The 18577-nt window shown below is 44.0% G+C and overlaps 1 protein-coding gene across 1 annotated transcript in view; it reads right to left on the reverse strand.

Moving 5' to 3' along the window:
* LOC311220829 (zinc finger SWIM domain-containing protein 6-like) overlaps window positions 1-18577 on the reverse strand; it is a 239619-nt gene that overhangs the window by 40785 nt on the left and 180257 nt on the right. The window contains exons 11-13 of the mRNA XM_084304470.1: window positions 6272-6429; window positions 5584-5747; window positions 1367-1448 (exon numbers count right to left, since the gene is read on the reverse strand). Coding sequence (XP_084160596.1) covers window positions 1367-1448; window positions 5584-5747; window positions 6272-6429 — 404 coding nt within the window. The remainder of the gene's footprint in view (window positions 1-1366; window positions 1449-5583; window positions 5748-6271; window positions 6430-18577) is intronic.

Consider the following 18577-nt stretch of genomic DNA (forward strand, 5'->3'; position numbering starts at 1 on the left):
AGGGGTCTCCTCTCTCAGCCGCTCACCACAGGAGTAGACAAGGACCTCCTGAAGCCGCGGACAAGTTATTTTAAGTGATATTTTCTTGTGGTATGAATGAGAAGTGCAAGAGGCCACTTTGCGTAATTGTGATTGTGCTGTGTGAGTGAGACGCAGCATCACTGCGAAGCAACATCCCTAGCGCTTAGTGGCCTGTTGACTGATGTAGAGTCTAGCAGGCACGCTACTTTACAATTGTAATTCTGCTTGTGATTTTTACCCTGTTGCTTATTGTACCTTGCTTATTGCAATGTCTGTGGTGCTTGACAGAAAAATCTACAGAAAGCATTTGGTTGGTTGAAAATAAAAGGGGGAATTGTGGGAAAGGAATTTGCAGGTGGCTTTGTGCTGTTTCACACGTCCCTGAATTACAGATAATGAGGAAATAAGCGGTAGAAACAAAAACTTGAGCAAGGTTGAGATAAATTAACTTGGCTACAATGTTAAAGATGAGCTTTGCGTAGTGGCCAATTGCTGGCTGGCTTGAGGCGCATGTTTGAGGGTCTCTAACTAATTGTATGACAGATTCGGGTGCGTGGACAGCACATGGGGTTATGGGGAAAGTATATGTAGTGGAGAAAAAAAGGGCAATAAAGGCCTTCTGTTCAAGAGCCATCAGGAGTCTGTGTCCTTCATCTCTTCACTTTGCTTTTTTGTTTTGTTTTGTTTTGTTTTTTTCACCTTGTGTGGTTAAATGATGGGTATATTACTATTTGGTTTGCTTTTCAGCACAGAGAGGCCTGCATAATGTCATAGGCACATAAGAAAGCTGTATTACACTCTAAGCTTAGATTTATCTAGGGGCTTAAAAAAAGATAAGAACCTCTCTACGAGATCCTGCCTCCTACATGGTGGGAGGCGTTCTTAGTATTTCATTCACCGGTTTTCTGTTTCCTCTTCCCCACAGCTGACCAGATAGCTGTCACACCTGCAACCCAAATCTGGCTTTTCAGAGCAAGCAAAGTTGTAACACAATGCAACAGTCCATAACCACAAGTCTTTTCTCTGCTGCAACCTCAAACCTAGACACAACGTGTAGGGGAGAAGGGGAAATCTGTGATATTTCCCATAAGGTTATGCACCCCTCTACCTTGCAGGGGAAGGAAGTCACGCCGCATTACTCAACTGTTGTCTCACTTGACTTGTGCCTATTCTATCATGTGCTCAAGCACATTACTACAATTAACATCTTCTATATGAAAGATTTTTATAGATCAACAGGAAGTGGGAGACATTTGTGGAGCTTGGGTACTGATAAGCAAGATCAAGACATCTAAGATTAACTCATGAAAAGGCAGGAACCCTCGAGTAGCATCTCAGAACATACCTACTTCTGTTGCACATGTTACCAACCACCTCACCATTTCCCGCCGTCGCCAATTCAGTGTTGACAGTGTCATCCGCATCACCTTTTAAAATGACACAAACAAAATACAAATTAATCCTAATGCAAAACCATGGCAATATACCAAGAATTAGGGATTTAAGTTACTCAGATACACTGGGGTTCAAAATGGCAGCCTCTTGCCCTCTCCATTCTCTGCTACCTCTTGTCAGCTGATACATAAAAAAGATTTGAAAAATACTGCTCAGCTATGTTTAGCTATCATATTCCAGCTGTAGGTCCTTCTTACAAAGACTTTGTTTCATTGGGAAAAAAAAAAAAAAACACAAAAACAACAAAAAAAAAACACAAAGCAAAACAAAACAAAAAACAACAAAGCAAAACCTTACCAATGATTCAAATTAAATTATATTGTGCCTCCTCCCTCTATGATGGGAGCTTTTAAAGTGAAAACATGTCTACTCTTGTTAGGCAAACTAACCCATCCAATTTTTTCCCTACATCTGCATCTCTTTTCATTGACTTCAACAATACAGACTGTCTGTTTATTCTACAGTGATATATATACAATTCCAGATATATCCAGATATTATTTAAATGCCTATAGTGATGACTTCTCTATCTAAACAGAGACCCTGCAAAGAAGCTCCATCATAAAAACATCAGAAACCCAGAAAAAGGATTTTTTAAAGCTTTGATTTTAGTGCCCATATTTTATATCACTTGCAGTTATTGCCTATGTTGTTTAACCAAATCTGGGCAAATATGTTTATTCAGAAAAAAAAAAAAAAAAAAAACCTGCACAGAAATTGCATGGAAAGCTGGAAAGCTTGCTTCAGTAATTGGACAGACTCCACAGATATCTAGGTAAAGAAAGCAAGTAGTCTTCCCTTTACAGTATTGGTGATCCTACCATGGCATTACTACTTGTAGCAGTGAAATAAAAAGCATAATAGGTCAAACATAAAGCTCTCAGTGATGAACTATACTTATTAAAGACGTAAAATGCACTCACAAAACAGATTGTAGACAGCAGCACTTGTAAGAGGGTTTTCAACTCATATGCCCTCCCAATTCTAAGAAGACTTCAAAGTGGCATGTAGCTCTCTGTCATACCAGCTACTCCTGCCACCTCCTTTAGTTCTAAGTTGTATATAGGATAATTAAGAAGATGGAAAAACTACTGAGCATGAATAAACAGACAACCTTTAAGAAGTGTAGTTATAAATAACCACTAGTGATTTCACACTGGCCTCCAAGTATTCCCACCTTGGGAGCTTGGTGACTAGTTATTACAGGATAAGAAATTTGCTGCCTTTGTTGGCCTCAAATGTTGTGGTATCAGGTTGACTAAACAATAATTTAACTGCTAGACCAGAGAATAGTGTTTTGAAAGAAAGCAAATTGATCTGTAAGGAGCAACTCAACATATTTTTAAATATGAAAACATGGCTAGCGCAGAGCATAGGAAAAGCCTTTGCTTGAAGTCTTTCTGGAAGAAAAATGGGATGCCCCATTCCTGGCGGTGTTCAAGACCAGGTTGGATAAGGCCCTGGGCAACCTGATCTAGTGGGTGGCGTCCCTGCCCATGGCAGGGGGGTTAGAACTAGATGATCTTTGAGGTCCCTTTCCACCCCAGCCATTCTATGATTCTATGAAAAACAGGCATCCCTAAGTCAAAATTCTTCAGAATGCAATTATCTATCCTGTTCTCTCCATCAAAGTGAAGGAGTCTAGGTGACTTCCTTTACTGATGTACACAAAATTGAAGGCTAACATTCTTCCAATATCCAAGATGAATTTTCAGATTCCCCCAACTAGAGTGAACCTAAGAGAAAGTACAGGTTTATGGACTAAGTTCTGCTACTGATGGGGGAGGGAAGCTTAAAAAAAAAAAAAAAAGGTATGAATGATGACTTCTCTGAAGACCTTTGCTGATGACTTTCCTCCCCGTGGTGATCTGTAAAAGGACCAAGTCACAACAGCCTTCAGCAAGCATAGTGGACATAACAATAACTCCAATGTAGACAGTCCTAACTTGAGAGCAAAACAGAATACCATATCTAGTTCCTTGACCTGGAAAAGTTTCTTGACTTGAAGAATCTGGTCCTTTCTATTTGATTAAACTGACAGGCTGAGAACACTAAGAGAGGAGCCCTTTACTGATGATTAAACAAACAAACAAACAAACAAACCAACACAAGGATTTCAAATAAAACGTATCCATGTCTTGATTAAGGAGGAACTGAAGTTAATTTATACCATAACCCATGTAGCCATAGAAGTATTTCACTTCTGCTCAATACATTTTGGAGATACTTCTTAAAAAGAGTTTCAGATCTGTCCAAGACCTATCCAAGATCTGTGCTATCAGTTGAAGAGAGCTTCTCAACAGGTCAATAAGTCTGAAAATGTCGAGACCCCTGTGAATGATGTAGCTTATCTGAAAGCCAAGGTCTCTCCACTGGGAATAAACCTGACTTTGTCCTGATGGATTTTTATAAGAGTTTCTTAACCTAGAAGAATAGAAGCTCTCTCTACCCATAAGAGATACAAGAAATGGCCAACCATTAGATCCCACAGCAATGCAAAACCTCTTTGTCATACATGTTGGAAGAAGGTTTATTTATCTATTTACAGGTTTTCATGGAAAGGACACCAAATATGCATTGTGTTCACCTGCACTGTTTTGCTCAGAAGTTCTGCCAGCAGTACCTGTTTGCATTCATGCAGTGATACTTGCATTGGCATAACATATAATAGACAAATGGACGAATAAGAAGGCCCTCCTGCACCTGCAGATCTTATAGCATCTGTGCCAGTAAGGTTCTGAAGAACAGAATACACCTGAGATGTTCCATGCCCATTTGGCCATGTTGATGACCTCTTTCCACAGCTAATTTAAATGCCTTCCCTCTGCTGAGTCACAAAACATTCACTGGTATCAGAAATAGGGAGAAAGAACCCAGGAGTCCATATATTACTCCCAAATCTAGAACAATATAAGAGGCTTTTCTGCCATAGAAATCCCAGTTGTGAAATTGTTGAGAATTTTTGTTGTTGAAATTGTCTTGAGACAGAAGAGTAGACAATTTCTACATCAGTTTACTCCAAACCCTGGATTTAGGAGATACAAGTTCATGATATTTCTTTCACTAGATCTCACTGAAGACATTCTGATGACATCATCAACACCACAGGGGTATCCATGAATACAGTGACTTCCAAAGCGTACTGCTAGCACTGAATGATGCTTGATGAATGCTTGAGGTAACTCACAGGTCAAAGTTCTTTCTCTCTCAATTAAGCATTTAAGGCAGAAACATGCCAAGACGTGAAAAAAAAGAAGCAGATTTCCACAGCAACCTTAAGGATAAGAAAGGCTAACAAAACATACAGATCTCAGCTTTCTGATTAAAGAATTTAGCTTCTAAAAGTCTAGTAGTAAATGGTTTCCTGATCTTTGCATGTTTTTTTCTGAAAAAACTCCCTGAAGAGGGATGAAGAGGTTTATTTTTGTTGAAATGAAGTGTATAAACTCTAAGATTCCTCAGTGTAAGGCAATATTACTTCAGATACCTAAAACTTAGCTGTCTCCTTTTAGCTTGTAAAGTCTCTCCTAAGAGCCTTAAAAGTGATCTGAAGCTCTCATACACCTCAGACCATCTGATGCAGATGACCATCTCAAAGCATGTGGAGTGCAGGATTTGATGAAGTGCATGCTGCTGTTAGCATAGTCTGCCTTAGAAACAAGATATTATGGTTAACTTTGTGTTTCTCTAGTAATTCAGCAAGCACCAAATCTCCTTTGGGTAAAAAGGAAAAGGAAAGATGGGAGGAATAGTAAGAAGCCCCTCAAGGCCATGCAAAAAATCTAGCACATTTCTGGCCAGAAGGATAATTTGCTCTCTGGCCACCCCTACATATACTCCTGGAGCTATTGAATTGGTCTTCTGTCACTCCTGAACACAAGAATGCCCTGCAGCCACCCACTTCCAGCTCTTTCCACCCAAATAGCACAAAAGGGCTGAGAAGACCCTTGCTCTGTGTTTACCAGTCAACTGAGCTTTACATCAGCAAACAGAATCTAAAAACTGAGCCCAAGATGGTATGTCCCTCAGTGACTTAAAGAACTGTACCCATCAACACAGGGTCAAATTCCTGTCTTCTGCTGTAGTAATAATGAACAAGGGAAATACCTGAAGGCCCAACTCCAGAGAAACTTTCAGAAGAGTGATGTCTGGCAAGCTTTCCATGAGTGTTGCTATTTTAAATGCATCCTGGGCAAGTTTGAAGATGTGTGATGAGGAGTGGATATTTTTCTGGATGGATTGTAACACTGTTTCCAGCCTCCTAACATCACCTACAAAATGTAAACAGAATCAACAAAACAGAACAAGCTCCCAAAATATCCAGAGATACATTATAATTGAGCAGGCCATTGATGCAGCAATAATATGATGTTTCAGTCCTACACATTTTGTTTTTATAAGCTTTCCATAACTAAATCACATGAACAAAAGATATAAGGCAGCACAAACTCCTCTAGTGTCTGATGGTGTTAGTGCAGTACATGCCAAAAAGTCATCCTGTTTTGTGAATTTTAGAAGTGATTTGTCCACTCCTGAGTCTTGCAGTCTACATAGTGTGTCAGAAGAACAAAAAGTTGTCTCATCATACTCAAATCAAGCCTATCTGGCTACCATCTAGCTAGCTTAACTACTTTGATAGAAGATTAAGTGACAGGTTTGTCAGTTCAGTGTGTTCCCATTTCAAGCTCCTGTCAGATTATAATTTGGATTCCTAAACACAAGTTTTAAAATCTGTCTACTCCTTGTAATATTAAAAGCATAAATTTATGTGAATACGAAACTGACTGCACTGTACCTTTGGCTGCTGTTAGCATGGTTGATGCCAGCTCACACTGCTGGGATTCGATGTGACTTAGGGTGAACCAGCGGGGATACCGGTTTGGAACAACTGATGCAATGTGATGCGGGCGAGACATGTCTCCTGAAGGAGCCATAGATTCCATTACTAGCAACCTGAAATAAGGAGGAAATCCTTTTTCATTAAATCATTATTGCATTAGGTTACTCATGAGCAAAACCGAAGCCGCAAGAACACTTGACCTTGTTTATGAAATGTGCCTTTTTGAATATAGAAAGATATTGGAAAATCACTTCTTTTCTTGGGGAATCTGAAAAGACCAATTCCCAAACTCGTTTAAATCAGCAGGCATCTGCAGGAATTCACAGGACAATTAAGCCATCCATTATCCAAGGCAGCTGAGACTTTCTGCATCATCCATAGATCTGAAACTTTTTTCCCTGCCTTTTTTCATTCTTTGAACCACAGAGCTCAGGAAGGAAAATGGAGTAGTTCTCCATCATATTGAGACCATGTAAATATTTCCCCATATTACTGCATGCTCAACTTCAACTTCCTTCACTTGAAAATTATTAGCAAAGTATGGGAGATGCATTTTCAAGAAGTCATTTGGATTTTGATCTTACAATAAATTCATACAAATCGAAAAGGGCATTTTACTGTTCATCCATGAACTACTTTTTAAAGTCCTTAAAATCTAGCCTACCAACATTGTATAATGTACCTTAATTTAGTGTTAGTGTCCCAAACAGCAGTGACAGAGGAAGTTGCCTTAAAAGTTACTTTTCAGACTCCATTCTCTAATCCTGAAGCAAAAATTTGAGTGTGTCAATCTACAACAGTCTTATCCACCAAGGAGTATTCACACTTAGAAAACCCAAATTATTGTGTTTGTTGTTGACTACTAAGAATAGAAGTGATGGCCAGTAACAGAGACTCAACTGATTGACCTTCTTCTACCCAAAACCAATACAATAGATACAAGATAAATGCCAACAGGAAAAGTAAGAGTGGCTGAACAAAAATAGGCACTCACAACCCTCTAGCAAGTTACAGTTCAAAAAAGTGAAGACTTATCTGCTTGTATGCTCCTATATTGAAGGCTTCCTAATGATTCACTCCTGTAACATGCTGTCGTGGTTCCGCTCGAGTGGGCAGCCGAGCTCTACCACAGCCGCTCTCTCACTCCCCCTCCTCAAAGAGGAATGGGGAGAAAATATGTGAAAAGGGGGTCAAGGGTTGAGATAAGGATGAGAAAATCACGCAATAATTATTGTAACGGGCCAAACAGACTCGGCATAAGGAGATAGTAAGATTTATTGCCTATTACTAACAAGTGAGAGAAGTGAGAAAACAAAGGAAAAAGCAAACCAAAAGCACCTTCCCCCCCATCCACCCTCTTCCACCTCCTCCCCCCGAGTGGCGCAGGGGAACGGGGGAATGGGGGTTATGGTCAGTCTACAGCACTTCTTCTCTGCCGCTCCTTCTCGGTCACTCTCGTCCCCTGTGCTGTGGGGTCCCACCCACGGGATGCAGTCCTTGATGAACTGATCCGGCGTGGGCTTCCCACAGGCAGCAGCTCATCCAGAACTGCTCCAGATATGGGTCCGTACCACGGGGTCCATCCCTCAGGAGAAAACTGCTCCAACCTGGCTCCCCTACGGGCAGCAGCTCCTGCCAGGTCACCTGCTCCTGTGTGGGCTCCTCTCCACGGGCTACAGGTCCGGCCCGGAATCTGCTCCGGCAGGGGTCTTCCACAGGTGGCAGCCTCCATCGGTGCAGGGCCACCTGCTCCACCGTGGTCTCCTCCACGGGCTGCAGCATGGAACCCTGCTCCACCGTGGTACTCCATGGGCTGCAGGGGGACATCCTGCTTCACCATGGTCCTCACCACAGGCCGCAGGGGACTTCTGCTCCGGCGCCTGGAGCACCTCTCCCCCTCCCTCTACACTGACCTTGGCACCTGCAAGGCTGTTCACTCACTCCCGGCTGCTGTCTGGCGCAGCGTTTTTTTTTCCCTGTCTTAAATATGCTCTCACAGAGGCGCAAAACAACATTGCTTATTGGCTCAGATCTGGAAAACAATGGGGCCCTTCCCAAACATGGGGCAGCTTCTAGATCTTTCTCACAGAAACCACCCCTATGGCTCCCTGCTACCAAAACCTTGCCACGTAAACCCACTACACATGCCAACTACCCCTTGTCTGTGTCCTCTTTCTTGATATCTGATAAAGAAACCATGAACGTATTTATGTGTGCTTGCACATGATTTGAACCTCAGTAAAGCGTCATCCACAGACAATTTCTTGAAATTCTGAACTACTTCATAATGACTAGCTGATACCTCCATTCTGGAACACCCATCTCTATTGTGAAGTATTTTAGAGACAAAAAGAAAACACCCTTATGGAGTAAGATGCAGAAAAGCAACAGTTCAGAGATCCTACTTAAGGATATACAACAGTTCATATGGACACAGCCAGGCAAGGTCTAAATTAACTACCTCAAACACTAGTGCAAGTGAATCATAGATGTGTGTGACTTCTCAGAGTTTTCTGAATGCTATTTTGACTCTCTCAGCTGGACCAACTATAAAATGACCAGCAGCTTGGCTAGTTTACTTCTACAGGTACTGTAGTTTAAGTTATATCTTCAGAACAGATACATTTGTAAGCTATTCTTTTTCATCTATACATACTCTATATAATTATTTCTCAAATATAATATCTAACATTCTCTTAGTACATGTACACAACTTACTCCAAACTGACACTTGATCAAATTGTTCAGTCACATCATTTTATGGATCAGTACATAGTTTAGGACTCTGTTGCATTACGGAGTGTAGTCAATTAACCGTTATGGGTTCAGTCAGGTTCAGGGTACTGAACTATCACATTTACGGATTCACTAATAATGTAGCACACTCTCACTCTAGTTGTGTTCGATGAGTACTGTCATGGCGAGGAACAATGCAATTAAGTGCAATCTATTACACCAACAGGTACACAGGTTCTTTGGATTGCTGGCAATAAATTCACTGTCTGCAAAAGCAAGCTAGCATGCATAAAATGCACAGGTACACAGTCTGGCTATTGACGCATTAAAAAGGCACAAAGACTAGAGATTTCTAAGTTTCCTGGGGAGGCACTTGATATAACCAGAAGTCACGGTGGTGTCTTCCTCCCTCACTGGGACATTTTTGGGTAAGATTTGAACACTTGGTTATACCAGTAAGACTGATGATTCTGAACATCAATTGATTTCTTTGAGACCTTTAGTTAAAACTGAGACCACTGTTGATGATGAAGATGAAATCCTCACTACTGTGCGAACAATCCCATGGTCACCAGCAGAGTTGATAAGAATACAGGAGAAGTTCTCAAGGCAGTCAGGAGACTCGGAAGTCGAGTATGTGTGGCGAGTTTCTCTTGAAGGAGGAGACCAAATTACGTTGAATGAGGAAGAAGCAAGAGGTTTTGGGGGACCAGGAGTATTTTTAACTACCACACCAGGAGACCATAATTACTCTATAACTGAACGAGCTGTATACTGGGCAGGGGATATAGATCCCCAGGAGAGAGGGGAACCACTGGAAATTAGAGCCACAAACTATTCTGACCTGGCTGTAGCAGTACAGAAAGCAGCCTGCATTCAGGCGATATGTGAAAGATATGAATTCAGGAAATCCCCGCTGTTACCTCCTATCAACCCAGCTCAATTAACCCCTCTTATCTGTGGCCTACAAGATATAGATATTAGTTCATTCAGTACTAAGCCCCCAGATCACTCCCGGTGAGTTTGCCAAATCCATACTGAAAACCCCAGATACCCAAATTCAAAGAGAGATTGAAACTTAATAAGGAACGGGGTGAGTTGTGGTGTAAGGCCCTAGCTTTGGGTGCACCCTGACCATTCTTGTGTTGTGCCTCTACGGAGGACCTCTACATTAGTCTGATCTCTGGGTAAGAAAAATATTCCAGCTGGGAAGAATTGCCTAACCAGAAAACCCCCGACCCATAAGGAAAGTGCACCTTCTGCACCGAGCCTAATTGATGAGGAGGAAGCTCAGCAAAAAAAAACTATCCCTGGGAAGGCAGTGAGCCACCCTGCTCGGCAGGTATTAGCAATTCAATGGCTCTCTAATGAACACTCTGGCCCCATTCCCGTTGGACCCTGAAAAATATTGGTAAACTTTCTCATTGACACCAGGGCCCAAATGTTGTTAATTACACAAGACAGCACAAACCCTGGGCATAAGACCTGGTCGACGCAGGGTTAAATTCACGGGAATCGACAGTGTGGAAAAACAATGCCCCACCACAAAAATTTCACTCTGGCTGCCAGAGGAACAGAAATTAACCAGGGTAGAAGTATTAGTTGTTGCTGCATATACTAATATTTTAGGATTTGACATACTGCATGGGCAAATGTGGAAAATCCCAGATGGGACTGTGTGGAGTTTCATGACATATCAAGTGGATTCAGGCACAGTGAGACTGAGTCTGTTACAAACATCCATATCCTTCCCCCCTGCTAAAATCACTAATGTTTGGCAACATCCGTCGCCAGCAGCAGCACTTATGGGGATTGACGGTGTGGTAACAGAATTGGAAGAAAGAGGCATTATTAAAAGGACTCATTCACTCATTAAGGGCTATTGTTATGGGGGGCTCCCTCCTAAAAGGGACAGAGGGACCAATATGCCGACCGGACCCAACCCGCAGAGAAGTCTGTTGCCTCCCTGGGGCTCGGGTGAGAGACTTTGCCAAGAAAGTCAAGCGCCTGGTACGGCCCACTGACTACTACCCGCTACTGGTCTTTCAGGCTGGTAGCGATGAAGTAGCAACGAGAAGTCCGAAGGCGATCAAAAGAGACTTTAGGGATTTGGGGCGACTACTTAGAGGATCAGGGGCACAGGTGGTGTTTGCCTCTGTCCTTCCGATAGGGGGGATCGAAGCTGAAAGGCGTGCTGTTCACATAAACTCGTGGCTTCGAGACTGGTGTGACCGGCAGAATTTCGGTTTCTTTGATCACGGGAAGGTCTATGCTACACCGGGCCTGATGGCACCGGATGGGATGCGCCTCTCTCGGAGAGGGGTAAGGATCTTTGGTCAGGAGTTGGCAGGGCTGATAGATAGGGCTTTAAACTAGAGTCGAAGGGGGAAGGGGCTAAAACCAGGCACGCCGGTGAAGACCTAAGGGATGGTACGCTAGAATCAGAGGGGCTGTGTGCCAGTGAGGTCCTTCGGTCAGATCCACAAGGTGCTGAGTGTATGGAGACGCACTTGAAGTGCTTTTACACGAATGCACGCAGTATGAGGAATAAAATGGATGAGCTAGAAGTCCTGGCCCAGTCCCGCAACTACGACATCATCGGCATAAGCGAAACCTGGTGGGATGAGTCCTGTGACTGGGGTGTTGCGATAGATGGTTACAGGCTCTTCAGGAGGGACAGGCAGGGTAGGCGAGGTGGTGGGGTGGCGATGTATGTGAAGCAGGGGCTGGACTGTGTGGAACTTCAGGTCGGCGATGGCAAAGTTGAGAGCCTCTGGGTAAGGATCAAGGGACGAATGAATAAATGGGATGTCGTTGTGGGAGTCTATTACAGACCGCCTGGCCAGGACGATAGCGCCGATAAATTATTCTTTGCAGAACTAAGAGAGGCCTCGAGATTAACTCCCCTTGTCCTTATGGGGGACTTCAACTTGCCGGACGTTAACTGGGAGTGCCACACGGCTGACACGAGCAAGTCCAGGAGGTTCATGAAGCACCTAGATGATAACTTCTTGGTGCAGGTGCTAACGGAGCCAACTAGGGAAGGAGCCCTCCTAGACCTGTTGCTAGAAAACAGAGAGGGTCTGGGGGGAGATGTGGTGATTGGTGGCCGCCTCGGTCATAGCGACCATGAAGTGGTTGAGTTCAAAATTTATGGTGGCAGAAGGAAAAGTGCCACCAAAACCTCATCCCTAGATATGGGGAAAGCGGACTTCAGGCTGCTCAGGGAACTAGTCAGCAAGGTCCCCTGGGAAACTGCTCTTGAAGGCCTCGATGTCCACCAGTGCTGGTCACTCTTTAAGCGATGCCTCCTAGAAGCACAAGATCAGGCAATTCCTAAATATCGCAAGTCAGGCAGGCGGGGCAGGAGGCCGGCGTGGCTGACCAGGAACGTTCTAATGGAGATTAGGCGGAAACAGAGAGTGTTTCGCTACTGGAAGGAGGGCCAGGTGTCATGGAAAGAATACAGGGATGCTGTTCGTGTTTGTAGGGAGAAAGTTCGAGTGGCCAAAGCACAGCTAGAGTTGAAGCTGGCTGTGTCTGTGAGAGAAAATAAAAAGGGTTTTTTTAGATATGTAAATGGAAAAAGGAGAACTAAAGAATACATAGGGCCGCTCCTTGATAGGGAAGGTCTCCTCACAGACAATGACATAGGCAAAGCAGAGACGCTTAATGCCTTCTTTGCCTCTGTCTTCAATGCCGATGATGGGCTTTGGGACCCAGGGTGCCCTGAGCTGGAGGACCGGGACGGTGGGGATGACAAACTCCCAACTGACCCTGAACGTGTGTGGGATTTGCTACTCCACCTGGATCCCTACAAGTCCATGGATCCGGATGGGATTCATCCCCGGGTGCTGAAAGAGCTGGCGGACGTCATCGCGGAACCTCTTTCAATTATTTTTCAACGATCCTGGGAATTTGGAGAGGTCCCGGTAGACTGGAAGCTGGCAAATGTTGTGCCGATTTTCAAGAAGGGTCAGAAAGAAGACCCTAGCAATTACAGGCCTGTCAGTCTCACGTCAGTGCCTGGTAAAATCATGGAGAAGTTGGTTCTCGAACTTATTGAGGCGCACCTGGGGGACAAAGCAGTCATTGGTCCCAGCCAGCATGGGTTTGTGAAGGGTAGGTCCTGCCTAACTAATCTGATTTCCTTTTATGATAAGATCACCCGTATGGTGGACCAAGGGAAACCAGCTGATGTGATTTTTTTGGACTTCAGCAAGGCTTTTGACACGGTTTCCCATAGGATCCTACTGGTCAAAATGTCCACCATACAGTTAAATAAAAACATTATACGATGGGTGAGCAATTGGCTAACGGGCAGGGCCCAAAGGGTTATGGTAAATGGGGCTGCGTCAGGCTGGCGGGCGGTCACCAGTGGGGTCCCTCAAGGCTCCATTTTAGGGCCGGTACTTTTCAATATTTTTATAAACGATCTGGATGTAGGAATAGAAGGTATTTTGAGCAAGTTTGCTGATGACACCAAACTTGGAGGAGTTGTGGACTCGAATGAGGGTGTAAAGGCCTTGCAGAGGGATCTGGACAGGTTGGAGAGCTGGGCGATCACCAACCGCATGAAGTTCAATAAGAGCAAGTGCCGGGTCCTGCACCTGGGATGGGGAAACCCTGGCTGCACGTACAGACTGGGCGATGAGACACTGGAGAGCAGCCTAGAAGAGAGGGATCTGGGGGTCGTGGTAGACAGCAAGTTGAATATGAGCCAGCAGTGTGCCCTGGCAGCCAGGAGGGCCAACCGTGTCCTGGGGTGCATCAAGCACGGCATCGCTAGTAGGTCAAGGGAGGTGATTGTCCCGCTCTACTCTGCGCTGGTGCGGCCTCACCTCGAGTACTGTGTGCAGTTCTGGGCACCACAGTATAAAAAGGACATGAAACTGTTGGAGAGTGTCCAGAGGAGGGCTTTGAAGATGGTGAAAGGCCTTGAGGGGAAGACGTACGAAGAACGGCTGAGGTCACTGGGCCTGTTCAGCCTGGAGAAGAGGAGGCTGAGGGGAGACCTCATCACAGTCTACAACCTCCTCGTAAGGGGGTGTCGAGAGGCAGGAGACCTTTTCTCCATTAACACTAGTGACAGGACCCGCGGGAACAGGGTTAAGCTGAGGCAGGGGAAATTTAGGCTGGACGTCAGGAGGGGGTTCTTCACAGAGAGGGTGGTTGCACACTGGAACAGGCTCTCCAGGGAAGTGGTCACTGCACCAAGCCTGTCTGAATTTAAGAAGAGATTGGACTGTGAACTTAGTCACATGGTCTGAACTTTTGGGTAGACCTGTGCGGTGTCAAGAGTTGGACTTGATGATCCTTAAGGGTCCCTTCCAACTCAGGATATTCTATGATTCTATGATTCTACCTTACAATTCACCGGTGTGGCCCATAAAGAAACCAACCGGGCAACAGCGGTTTACAGTGGATTACAGACAGTTGAATGCTAACACTGCACCTTTGACTGCCGCAGTTCCAAACATGGCAGAATGGCAGAGATACTGAAAGCCTTCTGTGCGTCAACCAATACAATCACCCCAAATGTTTATTATATACGAGAAGAACATCCTACAGGATTTTATACTGGACAACCTGTGCTGGTGAAAATGCCTCAGATTGGAACAGCAGCAATGGTGTTAACTACCCCCAAAAATCCCTACACTTGGGAAGTCAAAGATTTTTATCTCACCCTTTTTCTAACCCTGATGGTTGAATACAACTGAGCATATATTCTTTCCTTTTGTGTTCACAGGAATCGTGACTGAACTGCTTTTGGACAGCTGGAGAATCACAAATCAGCAGTTTGGATTGATAATTCTATGCTTTACCCTGACCTTAATGCAATCCCTTTTGGTTCATAGCCAAAAAGACCCAAAATGGCCGTGGTCCCAAGTCCAGGTTAAATACGCTGGATTATGGGAACAAGTGCTATCAGGGAAAACTTAAACTTAGCTACTGTGGTTGTACATGGAGCTGAGGTGTTTCATTGTGACATCTCATAATGACCCTTGGAACCATGCATTGTCACAGTATAGTGCAAGTGGTGCAAGTGTTGGAACACTGCAAAATATAAATTACCTAAATCTCTCTACTTTAGTTTATAATGGAAAAAAAAAAAAAATATTTTCAAAAGATGAATGGAGTTGGAATGATTCACTTTGAATGACTGAACTTCAAGCCACTTCAGGCCAGACAAATCAGTTGCCAAATAACTAATGGGTCTACTTACAATAGGCTGACTGAAATTAAGACAATTTATGCTGATTCTTCCAGACCACAAAATTATAGTACCGGTTGTAGCAAAATAACTGAACCAAATTCTATTTGCTGGCACAATTTTACTTTCACCAAATGTCCTGATTTCAGTTAGAACAGAGTTAATTTTCTTCCTAGTAGCTGGTAGAATGCTATGTTTTTTGCTTAGGATGAGAAGAGTGCTGATAACACCCCGATGTTTTAATTGTTGCAGAGCAGTACTTATTCTAAGCCAAGGACATCTCAGCTTCTTGCTCTGTCCTGCCAACAGGCAGGCTGGGGGTGCAGTAAGAGCTGGGAGGGGACAGACCCAGGACAGGTGACCCAAACTAGCCAAAGGGGTATTCCATACCATCTGACGTCATGCTAAACAATATATAGGGGTGGCTAGCCGGGGGGAGGGGGCCAGACTGCTCGGGGTTAGGCTGGGCATCGGTCAGCGGGTGGTGAGCAATTGCATTGTGCATCACTTGTTTGTACATATTAGTAGTAGTACTATTATCATCATTGTATTATTATTATTATTATTGTTATTATTATTATTGTTATTATTATTTTCCTGTCTTATTAAACTGTCTTTATCTCAACTCATGGGCTTCACTTTCCATTTCTCTCCCCTGTCCCAGAGAGGGAGGGGGGAGGGTGAGCGAACGGCTGCGTGGTGTTTAGCTGCCGGCTGGGTTTAAACCACGACACCAAACCTATAATTGTGTACTGTCTTTGGGGTTACAGAGGCACTGAATTGCTATTCAAATTTATAATTGGTACAGTGACATCCACGTCGATTGTAAAGGACAAGAAGCTTCTGCTCCCACAGATATTTGAAAATGTACCAACTCGGACACTCCCATTGGTCTAACTCCTTCCATCTTCAACAACCAGAAAATGAGAAGCAATATGCCCTGTTCATTGATGGGTCCTGTCGTATTGTGGGAAAGCATCGGAGATGGAAGGCTGCTGTATGGAGTCCTACATGACGAGTTGCAGAAGCTGCTGAGGGAGAAGGTGAATTGAGTCAATTTGCAGGAGTGAAAGCCATTCAGCTGGATTTAGATATTGCTGAACGAAAAAAGTGACCAGTTCTCTATCTCTACACTGATTCATGGATGGTAACAAATGCCCTGTGGGGGTGATTACAGCAATGGAAGCAGAGCAACTGGCAGTACAGGGGCAAACCCATCTGGGCCGCTGCATTGTGGCAAGATATTGCTGCTCGGGTAGAGAACCTGGTTGTAAAGGTACGCCATGTAGATGCTCATGTGCCCAAGAATCAGGCTGCTGAAGAACATCAAAACAACCAGCAGGTGGATCAAGCTGCTAAGATTGAAGTGGCTCAGGTGGACCTGGACTGGCAACATAAAGCTGAATTATTTATAGCCCGATGGGCCCATGACACCTCAGGCCATCAAGGCAGGGATGTAACATGCAGATGTGCTTGTGATCAAGGGGTGGACCTGAGCATGGACACTATTGCACAGGTTATTCATGATTGTGAAACATGTGCTGCAATCAAGCAAGCCAAACGGTCAAAGCCTCTTTGGTATGGAGGACGATGGCTGAAATATAAATATGGAGAGGCCTGGCAGATTGATTCCATCACACTCCCTCAAATCCGCAACGGCAAGCGCCACGTACTTACAATGGTGGAAGCAACCACTGGATGGCTGGAAACATATCCACTGCCCGGAACACTATTCTGGGCCTTGAAAAGCAAGTCCTATGGCGACATGGCACCCCAGAAAGAATAGAGTCAGGCAATGGGACTCATTTCCGAAACAACCTTATAGACACTTGGGCCAAAGAACATGGTATTGAGTGAGTGTATCACATCCCCTATCATGCACCAGCCTCCGGGAAAGTTGAGCGATACAATGGACTGTTAAAGACTACGCTGAAAGCAATGGGTGCTGGGACATTCAAGCATTGGGATACGCATTTGGCAAAGGCCACCTGGTTAGTCAATACTAGGGGATCTGCTAACCGAGCTGGACCTGCCCAATCAAACCTGTTACGTACTGTAGAAGAGGATAAAGTTCCTGTAGTGCATGTAAGAAACATGCTGGGTAAAACAGTCTGGGCTACCCCTGCCTCAGGAAAAGGCAAACCCATTCCTGGGATTGCTTTTGCTCAGGGACCTGGACGTACTTGGTGGGTAATGCAAAAGAAAGGGGAGGTCCGGTGTGTACCTCAAGGGGATTTAATACTGGGTGAGAACAGCTCATGAGGTGAATTGTATTATTTGAATTACTATATAATTCTGTATGTCATCACTACCATGATTGCTATATACCATAGATGAAAAATGGTGATTAAATAGAATGTCTTGGAAAGGGTGGAACCTGAGCATGACATAAATGGTATGGAATAAGGGGTGGATATATGTCCTGGTTTCAATTAGGATAGAGTTAATTTTCCTCCTAGTAGCTGGTAGGGTGCTATGTTTTGGATTAGGATGAGAAGAGTGCTGATAACACGCTGATGTTTTAATTGTTGCAGAGCAGTGCTTACACCAAGCCAAGGACTTTTCAGTTTCTTGCTCTGTCCTGCCAGCAGGTAGGCTAGGGGTGCAGCAGGAGCTGGGAGGGGACAGACCCATGACAGCTGACCCAAACTAGCCAAAGGGGTATTCCATACCATCTGACGTCATGCTAAACAATATATAGGGGTGGCTAGCTGGGGTGGGGGGGCCAGCTGCTCGGGGATAGGATGGGCATCGGTCAGCGGATGGTGAGCAATTGCATTGTGCATCACTTGTTTGTACACATTATTATTATTATTATTATTATTATTATTATTATTGTTGTTGTTGTTGTTGTTGTTATTGTCATTGTCATTATTATTATTATTATTATTATTATTATTATTATTATTATCCTGTCTTAATAAACTGTCTTCCGGTTTCTCTCCCCCGTCCCAGAGAGGGAGAGGGGAGGGTGAACAATCAGATGTGTGGTGTTTAGCTGCCGGCCAGGTTAAACCACAACAGGGAGAAGGAGGAACTTTACCCACTGAAAGTATACTACATGATCTGCTGCCTACGCCTATTGGAATGAACCTTATCCTGGTGAAGAATTTACTGTTACATGAAGATCTGAAACAGTTTATGAAACAAGTTTGAGAAAATGGATGAAAGACTTTGATTACTGTCCATCATGATATAGAAAAATACATCGAGTGACGCAAAGAATAAAGAAACATGATAAACACTGTTGGTGGGACACATTGTTTGGATGGTTGTCAACTGCCATGGGAATCTTCAACAAGATGCTTCAC

This window comes from Netta rufina (genome assembly GCF_964035555.1).
Source record: "Netta rufina genome assembly, chromosome: W".
NCBI lineage: Eukaryota > Metazoa > Chordata > Aves > Anseriformes > Anatidae > Netta > Netta rufina.